Source organism: Dermacentor albipictus, chromosome 5 (genome assembly GCF_038994185.2).
Source record: "Dermacentor albipictus isolate Rhodes 1998 colony chromosome 5, USDA_Dalb.pri_finalv2, whole genome shotgun sequence".
NCBI lineage: Eukaryota > Metazoa > Arthropoda > Arachnida > Ixodida > Ixodidae > Dermacentor > Dermacentor albipictus.
In genome coordinates this window covers 24,302,296-24,317,540 of record NC_091825.1, presented here as the reverse complement: position 1 = coordinate 24,317,540, position 15,245 = coordinate 24,302,296, and the positions used below count along the sequence as shown (strand labels likewise).

General features: G+C 47.8%; 2 protein-coding genes across 2 annotated transcripts in view; both read right to left on the bottom strand.

Annotated features, from left to right (window-relative positions):
- The window catches only part of LOC135898230 (uncharacterized), a 516,585-nt gene that overhangs the window by 396,900 nt on the left and 104,440 nt on the right, over positions 1 to 15,245 (bottom strand). The gene's annotated exons all lie outside the window — the stretch shown is intronic.
- LOC135898246 (uncharacterized) lies at positions 6,357 to 13,433 on the bottom strand. Its single transcript, XM_065427092.1, has 2 exons — positions 11,975 to 13,433; positions 6,357 to 6,586 (listed from the first exon to the last, which is right to left on the bottom strand). Exons 1-2 carry the CDS (start codon positions 13,350 to 13,352, stop codon positions 6,357 to 6,359), a joined length of 1,608 nt encoding a protein of 535 aa, XP_065283164.1. The 5' UTR covers positions 13,353 to 13,433.

Genomic DNA, 15,245 nt, shown 5'->3' with positions numbered 1-15,245 from the left:
ACCAACCCGTCCAGCGGCGGAGGCGAAGCCGGCGTTAAGCACTCCTCATACGTGGGGCGATAAAAGAAATAGCTCAATGCCGACACGACCCGCGGCGGGTGGGAAGCTGGCGTTAAGCGCTTCCCATACGTGGGCGCGGATGTATGCGTTAAGAAAGAATGCCAGCAATATCATTACTAATACGGATGAGATAGTTCAAGTGGCTGAGGAGTTCTATAGAGATTTATTCAGTACCTTGAAAGAGTGTAGGTTAGGGCGTGTTGGTATTCCATACCTGATATTTTTTAGCGCACGAAAAGGGACGAAAGACAGTGGCAAGGCGCGGACACAGCGCTAACTTCCAGCAATTCTTTTCTTCCACGAAGCGGTACACATACATATATGTAACACACACCATCGTACGCATGCGCATATATACTGATTTCTAGTCAAATGAGACAGCAACGAGACATGTGTAATGGAAAGTTAAGATGATATCAAAGATGAAAAAACGACCATGCATAGTCAAAAATAATCTTTTTGTAATTGCAAGATTAAAATGTAATCTCCATCAGGCCAACCTCGGTGTTACGTTCAAAGAATCGAATTCCATTTTTGAAAGAGCTATTGAAGGCGCGCTAACACAAGCGCTCCCTAAGCTAGCGATCTTCACCGCTTCAATAATCTCACGTGTTGTTTGCGCTGGGCTTCTTCCTATCACCGTACACTGTTTATAAATGGGACTGTACCCATGCTTTCCGCAGTGAAAAGCCAGATTCCCCACTCCTCCAGTTCGCACATTATTTGCGTGTTCACGCAACGAGTCATTTACGCACCTTCCCGTTTGGCCGAAGTATTTTTTACCGCACGATAGGAGTATACACGATATTGTTCTCACAATTACCGTAGCGTTCCTTGTGATTTGTCCGGCAACTGGGCGTCTCAGAACCACAGTAGCTGGCCTTGCACAAGTTGGACAGCTTGATTGGCACTGAAAAGATGACGCTTACATTTGCGTTAGCCAATCTGTATAGTAAGCGTCATCTTTTTATATTATACAATATGGCAATTATAGACCGATCAGCTTACTGTCCGTTGCCTGCAGATTATTTACTAAGGTTATCGCCAGTAGAATCAGGAACACCTTAGACTTCTGTCAACCAAAGGAGCAGGCAGGATTCTGTAAAGGCTATTCAACAATAGACCATAATCACACTATCAATCAGGTGATAGAGAAATGTGCGGAATATAACCAATCCTTATATATAGCTTTTATTGATTACGAGAAAGCGTTTGATTCAGTCGAAATCTCAGCAGTCATAACGGCATTACAAAATCAGGGTGTAGACGAGCCGTGTGAAAAAAATACTGAAATACATCTATAGCGGCTCCACAGCCACCGTAGTCCTCCATAAAGAAAGCAACAAAATCCCAATAAAGAAAGGCGTCAGGCAGGGAGATACGACCTCTACAATGCTATTCATAGCGTAATTACAGGAGGTATTCACAGACCAGGATTGGGAAGAATTGGGGAGAAGAGTTAATGGAGAATACCTTAGTAACTTGCAAAATGCGCTGATGATATTGCCTTGCTTAGTAACTCAGGGGACCAATTGCAATGCACGCTCACTCACCTGGAGAGGCAAAGCAGAAGGGTGGGTATAACAATTTCTTTGCAGAAAACTAAAGTAATGTTTAACAGTCTCGGAAGAGAAGCAGTTTACGATAGGTAGCGAGGCACTGGAAGTGGTTAGGCAATACATCTACTTAGGAAAGGTAGTGACCGCGGATTCGGGTCATGAGACTGAAATAATCAGAAGAATAAGAATGGGCTGTGGTGCGTTTGGCAGGCATACTCAGATCATGAACAGCCGTTTTCCATTATCCCTCAAGAGAAAATTGTATAACAGCTGTGTCTTACCAGTACTAACGTACGGGGCAGAAACCTGGAGGCTTACGAAACGGGTTCTACTTAAATTGAGGACGACGCAACGAGCTACGGAAAGACGAATGACGGGTGCAACGTTAACGGATAAGAAAAGAGCAGATTGAGTGACGGTACAAACGCGAGGTAATGACATCTTAGTTGAAATCAAGAAAAGAAATGGGCATAGGCGGGACATGTAATAAGGAGAGAAGATAACCGATGGTTATTAAGGGTTACGGACTGGATTCCAAGGGAAGGGAAACGTAGCAGGGGGCGGATGAGATTAAGCAGTCTGGAAGGACAACATCGCCACAATTAGTACATGACCGGGGTAGTTGGAGAAGTATGGGAGAGGCCGTTGCGCTGCAGGGGACGTAATGAGGCTGATGATGATGATGATGATGATAATACGTGAGCTGATCGCGGAGATTCTGCAATGCTGGGCCGCCCCGCGGCGGTAGTGAAGCAGGCGTTAAGCACTCCCCATACGTGGGCCGATACCAAATATAATGCAATACCGACCAGACCCACGGAAGAGCTGGAGCAGGCGATACGCACTCCCGATACCTCGGCCGACTCCGGAGTTACGTCGATGCCGGGTCGACCCGCGGCTAAGGTGAAGGAAGCGTTAAGCACTTGCCATACGTGGGGCGATCCCCGAGATATTGCAATACCGACCCGACCCGCGGCAGATGTGAATCAGGCGTTAAGCACTCCCCATACGTGTGCCGATCACGGATATAGTAAAATCCCGGGCCGACCCGTGGTCGAGGTGAAGTAGGCGCTAACTTCCCATACTTGGGCCGATCGCGAAGCTAGTACAATACCGGCTCGTGTTGCAACGGAATTGAAGAAGCGTTAAGCACACCCCATACATGGGCCGATCCCGAAGATATTGCAATGCAGACCCGACCCGTGGTCGGAGTGAAGCAGGCGTTAAGCACTCCTCATGTGTGGGCCCATACTGGAGGTAGCGAAATACCGATGAGACCGGCGCCGGAGGTGAAGCAGGTGTTAAGCACTCCTCATGCGTGTGCCGATCACGGAGACAGTGCAATGCCGGGCCGTCCAGTGGCGGAGGCGATGTAGGCGTTAAGAACTCCCTATGCGTGGGCCAATCCCGAAGAATTTGCAATACTGACCCGACCTGCAGCGTAGTCGATGCAGGCGTTAAGCACTCCCTACACGTGGGCCGATACTAAAGATTGTGCAAAACTGACAGACCCGCGGTGGAGGTGAAACAGGGGTTAAGCACTCACCATATGTGAGCCGATCCCAAAGACAGTGCAATACTCATACCACCCACAGCGGAGATAAAGCCGGCGTTAAGGACTCTCCATACGTGGGCCGATTCCAAAGATAGTGAAATACCGACCCGACCCGCAGCGGAGGTGAAACAGGCGTTAAACACACTCCAAACGTGGGCCAACCCCAAAGATACTGCAATGCCGGGCCGACATGCGGTGGAGGTGAAGTAGGCGTTAAGCCCTCCCTATACGTGGGCCGATCCCGGAGATTGTGCAATGCTGGACCAACCCGCGGCGGAGCTGAAGGAGGCGTTTAGCACTCCCCATACGTGAGCCTATCTCAAAGATAGTGCAATGCCGGGCAGATACGTAGCGGAGGTGAAGCAGGCGTTATGCGCTCCCCATACCTGGGCTGATCCAGGAGATTTTGCAATGCCGGGCCGACCGGCGGCGGAGGTGAAGGAGGTGTTTAGTACTCCCTATACGTGTGCCAATCCCGAAGAAAGTGTAATGCCGGCCCGACCTGCAGTGTAGGTGAAGCAGGCGTTAAGCTCTCCCCATACGTGGGCCGATCCCAAAAATAGTGCCATACTGACTCGACCTGCGGCGGAGGTGAAGCAGGTGTTAAGCACACCCCAACGTGGGCCGATCCCGGAGATATTGCAATGCCCGGCCGACCCGCGGCGGGGGTGACGCAGGAGTTAAGAACTACACATACGTGGGCCGATCCTGGAGATAGTGCAATGCTGGACCTACCCGCGGCACAGCTGAAGGAGGCGTTTAGCAAAGTACTCTCCATACGTGGGGTGATCCCGGAAATTGTGCAAAGTCAGGCCGACACGCAGCGGAGGTGAAGGAGGCGTTAAGCATTCCCCATACCTTCTAAAATGGATAGAGCATTTATTTCAAAATGGCTTCTAATTTGTTACCGCTAACGCTCGTAACTCTCCACACTGAAGTTCAACTGAGTGTACCACAAGGTTCTCTGCTAGAACCACTATTATTTATGATCTATATTAATCATCTGACCACCACAATATCTTCTAAGAAACATCTGTTCGCAGATGATTGTGTTATCTTCCCAGAAATTAAAAGCACTGATGATAACAAAAGACTAAAAGCTGATCTGGATAGTATAGATGACTGTCGCGGGTATTGGCAAATGGATTAAGTACTAACAAATGCAAAATAGTGCGCGTATCCAGATCTTGTCGTACCCCTAGGATCTACCGTCTGAAGAACGTTTCCTTAGATTGCGTCGTGCCATATAAATATATTGGTATACACATTAAAATACCTTAAATTGGAACATGCATATACAATACGTCATTAACAATGCTATTCGCATGCTCGGTTGCTTACGGCGGAACTTTTTCAAAACACCGATTACTTTAACGTTGCAGCTCTACAAGACTCTATTACGCTCGAAACTTAAATACCCATCTGCAATTTCAGATCCCGGCTACGGTAATCTCATTACGTCACTTGAACTGGTACAATATTCCTCTACCCGTTTCATTCTTGCTAATTATAACCGTGCTGCGAGTATAACCTTAGTGAAAACTAACCTAACACTTATTCCACTCGCCAAACGCGGCAGAATTGCCCGTGTTTCGCTATTTCATAAGATTGGTAATCACACCACGCTTGACGATGACTTCAAATCACGTCGATCATCACAGTAAGGTAGGAATTAATTCTTGTTACACAAAGTCATTCTTTTCAGTCTTTCATCCCCCGTACGTCTCAGCAATGAAACCACCATCCCTCAAGTATTTCAGCCATCACCGATAACAAACTTTTCCTCAAAACAACAGCTAACATTTTTCAATCACGAAAATAATTGTGTTAATAGCAGTGACTGCACTTGTTTGTTTCCTTTACACTACTACTCTTCAACCACTGCCTTCCTTAATGCCACGTGGCTATGAGGGTATTTTAAATAAATAAATAAATGAATACGTGGGGCCAATCCTGAAGACAGTGCAATATTGACCCGACACGTGACGGAGGTGAAGCAAGCGTTAAGCACTCCCATACGTGAGCCGATCCCGGAGATAGTGCAATACCTTCACGGTCCACGGAGGAAGTCAAGCAGGCATTAGGCACTCCCCATACGTGGGCCGATCCCGAAGATAGTGCAATGCGGGGCCGACCCGCGCCGAAAGTGAAGCAGGCGTTAAGCAGTCCCCATACGGGGGCCAATGTGAAAGATATTGCAATACCGACCAGAACCTCGGCGGAGGTGAAGGAGGCGTTAAGCGCTCCCCGTACGTGCGCCGATCCCGGAGATTGTGCATTGCGGGGCCGACTTGCGGCGCATATGAAGCAGGCGTTAAGCACTCCCCATACGTGTGGCCATCCCAGAGATAGTGCCATACCGACCCGACCTGCGGCGGAGATGAAGCAGGCGACCCATGCCGAAGATTGTGGTATTGCATTAAGGACAGTGCAATACCCATCCGACCCCCGGCGGAGGTGAAGCAGGCCTTAAGCACTCGCGATACATTGGCCAATCCCAAAGACAGTGCAATACCGACCCGACCCGCGGTAGAGGTGAAGCAGGCGTTAAGCACTTCCCCCATACGTTAGCCGCTCCCGGAGATTGTGCAATGCCGGACCAAGCCGCGGCGGAGGTGAAGGAGGCGTTAAGCACTCCATTACGTGGGCCGATCCCAAAGATAGTGCAATACCGACTCGACCCATGGCGGCGGTGAGTAGGCGTTAAGCACTCCCCATACGTGTGCCGACCACGGAGATTGTTCAATACCGGGCCGACCCGCGCCGGAGGTGAAGCAAGCGTTAAGCCCTCACCGTACCTGGGCTGATCCCGGAGATAGTACAATGCCGGCCCGACTCGCAGTGGAAGTGAAGGAGGCGTTGACCACTACCCATACGTGGGCCAATCCCAAAGATAGTGCAATACCGACCCGACCCACGGCGGAAGTGGAGCAGGCGTGAAGCACTCCCCATAGAGGGGCCGATGCAAAAGATATTGCAATACTGACCCGACCTGCAGCGTAGGTGAAGCAGGCGTTAAGCACTCGGCATACGTGTGCCGATCGCGGAGATAGTGCAATGTCGGGCCGACCAGCGTCGGAGGTGCAGTAAGCATTAGGCACTCCACTACTGGTCCTGAAGGACTGCTACCCAGGAGTGGTCATGCGGCGAAGCAGCTCCGTTGATTTTCTGTCACCAAGTTCCTAAGATGAGAGGAGCTGTTGAACCCGTCGCGACTCAGAGTCGGTGCTGTGCCGTAGTAAGTCCAGCTGAAGGGTATCGTACTGATCATCAGATGGAGGAGCCAGCAAAATGTCGCGGACCAAAGCTGCAGTGTTCGGGTTAAGCGCACTCAAGCCGTGGTCGTACTTGGCCGCCCGAGATGTGACTCGGCGACGGCGAAACTGCGCCTCGATGCGGCCGAACCAGAGTTCTCCGGGGGCCAGAAATCGGGAAGTTGCAGTGCGGCGACAGAAAACATTCCTTTTTGTTCGAGACGATGATTTTCGGCGGCTGGTTCCATGGCGTAGAGAAGAAACTTGGTAGACGTATATAGTTGTGGTGTGTTATCACGTCCAGGTCACCAGCTTGTAGGAACAGAAGGCCCACAAAGCATTGCCCTTTACTAAACATATGACTGCGTTGATGTCGTACCTACCAGTGTCGACCATATATGCCTGATGGCGATAGCGTAGTCTCGTCTTTCACCGCGGCGTACATGACGGCTGTCCACCACAGCGATATTCAAAATGTGGTCACTGATCCCGAGTTGCCTGTTCAACGCCCGCGCTCCGCGAGTTCCGCGGCGCGGATTTTGCGCGGAGTTAGAGCTGGCGCCACGTTGCCTCACCAAGATAGTAGCGTCCTGCGCTCCACTGAGGGTTGTTTGACCTGGTCGACACTGGCAATCAGGTTTAGTTCAAAGCATGTTCGTGTGCTGCGCTGTGGTGTGGTGTGCCGTTGCGAACATGCAATATAATCATTTTAAGATTATGGCTAGTATTATCTCCAACGAAATTGGTTTGGCGTATCCATTTCATGCTTATATCCACTCGCGACTACGGCAGAGCCATACTTTTTCTTATATTTTGTGGTATTTATGTTCCTAAATTTATACTTCATTCTATTATATCGTTTTAACTTTGGTTTCTTTATTCTCTCGCATCCACGTTATTTTGTGCTGTAACTAAGTTACAAATTACGATTTCGTATTTGAAACCCTGTTCTTCTACAGCCCCCTCCTGCTGTAATCCTGTAAAACATTTGCACTATGTGCAATAATTAAAAAAATCTTTAGCAGACTCATTACTCTTGTGTTTGGAAAGCAGCAATCGAGTACAGGGCATGTTGTTCTACATTTACTATGTTTAGCTTAAACAATAAGAGGGACTGGGCAACTGCATCAAATATATTAGCAAATTCAACAAAAAATAGCGAAAGCTAATGGAAACGTTTGCCTTTTCTAAGGGACAAACTGTAAATTGACGGTAGCACGCCCAATATGAAATAACGCCTAAATATTTATGCGCTATGTTTATGAATAATGCCTAAATATAAAGGCGTTATTCTTACAGAGAATCTTCCTTGGTCTAACCACATCGAATATGTAAATAAGAAAGTACCAAAAAAACTAAGCAATTTGCCACACACTCTAACTAAAGCGCCTAGTTACCCTAAGATGCTTTTATATAAAACGCTAATTTATCCCGCTCTTGATGATGCATCCGTGGTTTAGCACGCCTGGAAACACTGAAACCAGCTCACTCAAAAACGTTCAATAAAGATTCATTCGGTTTATTAGTTAAACTGGCAGTTGCAGCTTCTCATGAACACAGGCTCTACGATCACTGAAAATGGAACTACCGCTTTAGCGTTATACATCGAACCTCTTAATTTCTTACGCGCAACTGTTGACTCCAGCTGCCTTTTGCATCCGAAGAGATAACACGTTTACAAAAGAAGGTTGTTCGTATAGCTCCCACACATTGAACGTAACATATTCGTTTTGGAGATACCAGCACATTCAAATAGTTTCCTTTTTCCCAACGTGTAATAGAGCTTTAGAATTCTCTGTGCGGTAAAATTAATTCCTTAATGCTAAAGGAGTTCGTTGCTACTGGCGAACACCTTGGAAACATTAAATTTCCTTCCTGTACATTATTGCTATTGTGGTGTGTGTGCTTTTCAGTGACACTTGGTTCAATTATTTTCGTCTGTTTTCATTGTTGTCGTATTCTGATATTGTGTAAGGTTACCCGCTCCTGGGGCCCTCAATCGCGAGCTATTCAAATCTGTTTTTATGCCAATCTCGTGAGGTAAAATTTACGTAACCGCCGACACAAGAATCGGGCGGCAAGCCGCAGCGCTGTTTGGAAAGCCCAATCAGACGCGCTTCTCATTTATGGGATGTCACTTTTCTTTTGCTTTAAAAGTGAATAGCATTGCCTACATTGAGAAGTTATTCTTCTCTAATTGACTGGGAAGAGGCGAGGAGCACGCTCAAGTGGAGAGACCTTCAAGGGGCCGTACCAGCACAGTGAAATTGGATAACAGGATGAGGAGGGGGTGCAGGAGCCTGCGATTGGCCTACTTCCCCTTGATTAGCTTGTGGTGTCTGGTGGAAAATCGCGACGGCGTGCAACAGAAGGTAAAAAGTGCCCCTAAAATGGATTATCGGCAAAGTGGAGTTGTCAGAGCAATGTAGTACACGTGACGAAATGTCAGGATAAGGTTGTGCTGCCATGAAAAATGTTTAATTATACGCAAATAAATCCATGCTCCCCGTCAGCTCCGAGTCTCCACAGCGATTTGCGGGCACCCATATTCTATTTCTTTGGGAACAGGACAGTCTCCGGCCATTTAGGATGTTCGCCAGAGACGCCGTGAAGTAAAGTATTTATTCGGACAGCAACATGAAGATAACAGGCAGCAACGATTCAGTGGCTTCGCCTTATAAAGGGAGCATGGGTGCAGCCGAGGCATGCGATTGGCTAACGATACAATAGTACATGTGAACAATGACCGCGTGCATCAGATACGCGGCGCACAGTGACAAGAGAATACGCTTGATAAACGTTGTACAGATACAACACTTCCCCTCCAACAAGATCAGAATCAGTCATACGTCAAACGATCCGGCTTCCGCGTATCACGAGTGCTGCGCCTGGGTAGCACAGGTGAACCGGCATCGTTCTGTTCTGACGTTGATGCACTTTGGGCTCCACGTGAGAGTGGGCCACCATCACTCCGATCCAACACCGGCCGGTTTGAGGCGGATGCAAGGACACTCACTTTCAAGCAGTTCACTTGCATGTGGCAAAGGTACATCATTTTCTTTCACAACACTACCAGGCTTTACACAAGAATGTCGCAAATGATCCGCGTGCACAAACCGCGTCTGTCCATCCACAGCCACAAGGTATGTCATTGCCGATTTCACATCCACAATCTTGCCTGGACGCCATTTCACCAGTTCCCCACGTACTGAACGCACAAACACTCTATCCCCAACAGAAAATACTCTGGGTGAACTCCTCCTCTTGTTTGCACTACGTACACTACTCTCAGATTTGGCATTTATTGCATCCTGCAGATCTGGTTTCAATAACAACCTTGTGCGCAACTTCCTCTTCACAAAGAGTTCAGCTGGTGTTTGGCCGGTGAATGTATGCGGCGTTGTTCTATAAGCGAACAGAAAATTATCAATTCTGTGCTGCAGTGACCTGGAACTTTTATTCCTCTGGTCTTCAAGCAATTGCTTCAACAGTGACTGCTTTACAGTTTGAACCGCACGTTCGGCCGAACCGTTGGACTGAGGATGATATGGCGGAGTAAGCGTGTGCTTAACCCCGTTTGAGAATAGGAAGTCCTCAAACTCATTTGCGCGAAACTGCGGCCCGTTATCAGTGACTACCTCTTTAGGTAGGCCATGACTTGCGAACAACGAGCGCACTGTTTCGATCGTGCATTGCGCGGTCGTTGACGCCATGACTCTTATTTCCAACCATTTGGAATAGGAATCTACAGCTAAAAGGAACATCTTTTTTTTTTCTTTTTCAGCAAAGTCTGGATGTATCCTCTCCCAACTGCTTGTGCACCACTTCCAAAATGAAAGCGGCGCTAGTGGCACCAAATATTTTGTGCTTGGACAAATTTCACACTGCTTTACAATTTGTTCCAAACAGTTGTCTAGCTTTGGCCACCAAACCATTGACCTTGCAAGAGCTTTCATCTTTGTGATGCCAATGTGTTGTTCATGCAACAAACACATAACTTCACTTTGAAGCGAATGTGGTATCACGACTCTGTTGTTCCACACCAAAGAGCCGCAATCCACTGAAAGTTCAAATCGCCTCACGATGAAAGGCTGATAATGATAGTCCACAGCACGCGGCCATCCGTGCCATACCATTTCACGAACAGCACTGATAACTGGATCTTTCAATTTCACGCTCGATATCTTTCGCAGTTATGGGGAGTTTATTGACAGGCGAGAAATAAAAGATTTCTTCTGCCTCGTCACTGGCTTCCGGCAGTGGAAGGCGTGATAATCCATCTGCATTGGCTATCTTTGTTCCTGGTCTGTGCGAAATACGAAAGCTGTAGTTAGCAAGAAAAATTCCCCAGCGGTGCACACGAGCTGCAGCTAGTGGTGCTTTGCCTCAAATATGACTGTGAGCGACTGGTGATCAGTGATTACACTAAAGTACGCCCGTACAGATATTTATGAAATTTCTTCACTCCAAAAAACAACTGCAAGCGCTTCTTTTTCCACTTGCGCGTAGTTACGCTCAGCAGGCGTCATCGTCCGCGATGCAAACGCGATCGGTCTCTACGCCCTCGACCACGTGCGACAGCACTGCGCCTAAGCCGTAAGCAGAAGCGTCACATGTCAGCTGTATTTCCTTCGTTACATCATACAGTTCCAAGACCGTGTCTTCACTGATCAAGATTTTACAGCGACTGAAACATGCGTCCCACTGGCTCGACCATTTCCATGTGCTGCCCTTGCGCAACAGTAGGTGGAGAGGTTCTAGCACATTTGCTAGATCAGGCAAAAATTTAGCGTAGTAGTTTACTAGGCCCAAAAATGCCTTTAGCTGAGTCACATTACTTGGTTTTGGCGCTTCTCGAATCGCCTTTACTTTTTCCGCTGCTGGGTGTACGCCATGCTTGTCTAGGTCGTGCCTCAAGTAACAAACATTTTCTTGGAAAAATTTGCATTTCCCTGCGTTTACACGAATGCCGTACTTACTAAGCGCTTGTAGCACTTGCTGGGAACGGTGATAGCACTCTGTCAGGTTTTTACCTGTTATTAACACATCGTCGAACTAACAGGCTGTCCCAGGGATGTTTTGTAAAACCTGGTCCATCACGGCCTGAAACATTGCGGGTGCGCTTGCCACTCCGTACGGCAATCGCCGGAACCTGAAAAGTCCCATGTGCGTATTCACCGTGAGCAGTTGCTGTGCCTGCTCATCCAGCTCAAGCTGTAGGTAAGCCTTCGACAAATCTAGGAAGGTGAACACGGTCCCTCCAACCAGTGACGCGAATATGTCCTCTGGCAGAGGCAGTGGATAGTGGTCAAATTTAATATCCCGATTGACCGTGACTCTGTAATCCCAACATAAGCTAATTTCTTTTCCTGTTTTCTTTGGCACGATAACTAGCGGTGTAGCCCAACCACTGTGCCTGACTCTGTACACCACACCAGCTTTCTCAAGGTCACGCAATTCATTCTCCGCTTGTTCGCGCAAGGCATATGGTACTGGTCTCGCCTTACAAAAAGTAGGATGCACATCGGTTTTCTTTCGTATACTACCAGTGAATCCTTTGATAGAACCATAGCCAGGCTCAAACACATCACCGTACAACTGTTTCAACTTCTTTTCAGCTTCCGCTGCTACCATCTGCCTGCCCTCCTGAACGTTATCCACGTCACGCTGCAACTGCTGAACAGCATTTTGCAGGTCAACGTTTAGTGTGGTCATCCAATCGCGACTTAGAAACGTCGGCATGCGAGATTCATTTTCTTGCTTTGCAACTATCAGAGGCAGGTCGTAGCTTCGGTTCTGATAAGATACATTGACGTTTGCTACGCCTTTCACTTTAAGTGCAGTGCCATGATACACTCCTAGACGCACATCGTCCTTGGAACATGGGTAGTTTGGAAAATTTTCATCCAAGTCTCTTTCAGACATTATGGTCACAGCTGCTCCCGTGTCTAGTTCCATCGGAATCGTCTTGCCGTTTACTTTTACTTTAAGCACAATAGGCGGGGAGCTATGAACTTGGTTAGTCGTACTAACAGTCAGCAAGTCTGTTGACGGCAAGGTCTCCTCAACTTTGTGCACGACCTTAGTTTTGCACATTTTCGCTACATGCCCTGGTTTCGAGCATTTGAAGCAGGTACTTTTGAGAAAAGGACAACTCACTGGCGCGTGCAGTCCACCGCATCTATGACAGGCGCGAACAATGCCTTTCCCACGTTGCTTCCTTGGACCGTTTTGGGGGGCACGCTGCTCGCTGCTAGCGGTCTTCGTCGCGTGTCGCCTGCCTTGCGTGGTAGGCTCCCGATGCCAGTAAACGTCGGCAGGACCGGCGGTTGACCCCTCCGGTAGCATTTCTCGGGTGTCTTTCTGGGCTCTTTCCAAGGCGGTGGCAATTTTGCATACTCGCTCCCAGGTGACTTCGTCTTCTGACAGAGCAAGAAGACGGCATCGAATCGAATCCGTCCCGAGTCCAGCAATCAGTCGATCGCGGAGCGCTTCTTCCAAAAAGCTTCCAAACGAGCACGTTTCAGCCAGTCTATTCAGCTCGACGATGAACTGTTTTAGGCTTTCATCCGGCTCTTGCTTTCGCTGGTAAAAGTGATACCGTTCGGTAACCATTGACCATTTTAGAGCATAGTGCTTTCGGAGAGCTTCTGTAGCTTCTTCGTACTTGACTTCCGTTGGTTTTTTCGGTAGCAGCAGGCTACGCAGAGTCACGTAAGCCTTTTCACCCAGGATTGTTAAGAAGTCTTGCAACTTCTTACTTGAGTCTATTCCATTGGCGGTTGCATACAGGTCGAACCTTTCCAGGTAGACATCGATATTGCCAGAGTTTGGGCAGGACTCGGCCAAAGATCCCAGGGTGGTGGCCATCACTGATGTCCTCGCTTGCCGTGGCGTCGTTGCCGTTTCCTCGGGCTTGGTCATTGCCTCTGCCCGAACGGTCCCACCCTCGTCGCCATGTTGGCCAGAGACGCCGTGAAGTCAAGTATTTATTCGGACAGCAACATGAACATAACAGGCCGCAACGATTCAGTGACTTCGCCTTATAAAGGGTGCATGGGTGCAGCCGAGGCAACGATTGGCTAACGATACAATAGTACATGTGAACAATGACCATGTGCATCAGATACGCGGCGCACAGTGACAAGAGAATACGCTTGATAAGTGTTGTGCAGATACAACATAGGAAAACTGTTTTAATCCGCACATTAATCCGGCTTTAACGCGCACATCTCCATATGGTGCGGTGAGTTTTTGCCGTTTTGGGCAGGCCGGTAAAGTGCGTGCAGCCCGAGAACGTTTATTGAATAACATTTCGTTCACTCGGTTTATTCATGCATAAAAAGCATGCACATATCTTATCACATGAATCGTTTCAGTGAGATCTCCTGACTGACAAGTGCAGTGTGTGGTGGCTCAAAAATTTTGTGACAAATCGTGGTAGGCCGAATACAGAACTGGAATAGGAAAGTTTGCAGTACCTTTACGTTATAGCGCCCATGCTATAGCCCCATATTAGGGCTCCACTATACCACTCGTAGACCTCGGAACGTTATCAACGTACTCATTTTATGTAGTCATGAGCTGACTCCACCTCCTCCGCACTTGCTGTGCGTTACGTTCCCAATAAGTCGCACACTAGGCCGCAGCTTTAGTCAGCGGGAACCATGCAGCCGCCGCGGCGGTGGGGAAGCGTGCTCGTCTCAAATCCCTGATGCATGTATTCGATTCCTACCTAGGCCTATATGGGCCACATTTTCGTCTCAAAGGGAGTTATTTATTTGTTCGAGGTTGAGGAAAATTCGAGGTCGATTCAAACATTTTTGACGTGTTTTACTCCTGGCAACAACGTAAATTGTTATCATCTTTCGGTAACGCCGACTACGACAGATTTTCGCTTAATGGGGTATATAATGTTTTCGCATTGATGTCCCATTACAACACAGACACTGGGCGTCTTTGGGCTTTTTGTTTTAATGTATGTCTGTGTGTCATTAAGTTCGCTGTGGTTCAATCAAGAATGTCAAGCCTATCAGACCACCAGTTCCTGCTGAAAAATATAGATGGAGCCACTACTTGCTCCAGTGCGAAATAGTTTTTATCATTCTCGAGATGTAGTAAAATAGTATTACTAGAAGAAATGATTATGCTAGAAAGTATTTTTTCGTTCTTAAAAATATATGAATCCCTGTCCGGCTTCATTGCCTCCTTGCTTCATGCGTCTGTGAAAAACAAAAAGGCTGGGCACTTCGTTTCTCTTTATTCATCTAACTCGTCGTGCTCTGCAAAGCATTACGGCGGAGTAAACTCTAGATATAGAGAGAGGAATTTTGGGAAGGCACAGATGCTAACCAGTCAAGGGTCTGGTTGGCTATCCTACTCTGGGGGATGTGAAAAGGGCAAGAGAGAGAAGGAACAGAGAAGGTGCAGAGATGTTTACGGCACAGTACTTGACTTAAAGCCGCTCGAGCTAACCAGACGTTCTGAGAAAGCACAAAAGTACCTTCACTGCCTTCTGAGCCGACGATGGATGGGGACGGTGCTCTAGTACTGTCAGTTCACTCAGCGTAAGATCATTTTATTTCCTCAATGTGTTGGACAAAGATGGTCTTTGTGGAGTAAACTACAATTTGCAGTCACCTGTTTAGGAGAGCTCGATGTTCACGTTTTGCTAACTTGTGCGTGCAGTTGTTTCATTAACTCTCTTCGGCAACGCCTGTGGTGTCGTTAACATAAATGAAGTTAAAGTGTGCGTCTTCTATATTCATTTTGCGGTTTTTGGGTCCTGGTCGCTGCTTCTTGCCGAGTAAACAACTA

Coding starts and splice junctions, on each gene's coding strand:
- LOC135898246 (XM_065427092.1), bottom strand. CDS start 13,352: ATGACCAAGCCCGAGGAAACGGCAACGACGCCACGGCAAGCGAGGACA. Junction 6,587..11,974: donor TTCTATCAAAGGATTCACTG/GTAGTATACGAA, acceptor TGGCCCCCGGAG/AACTCTGGTTCGGCCGCATC.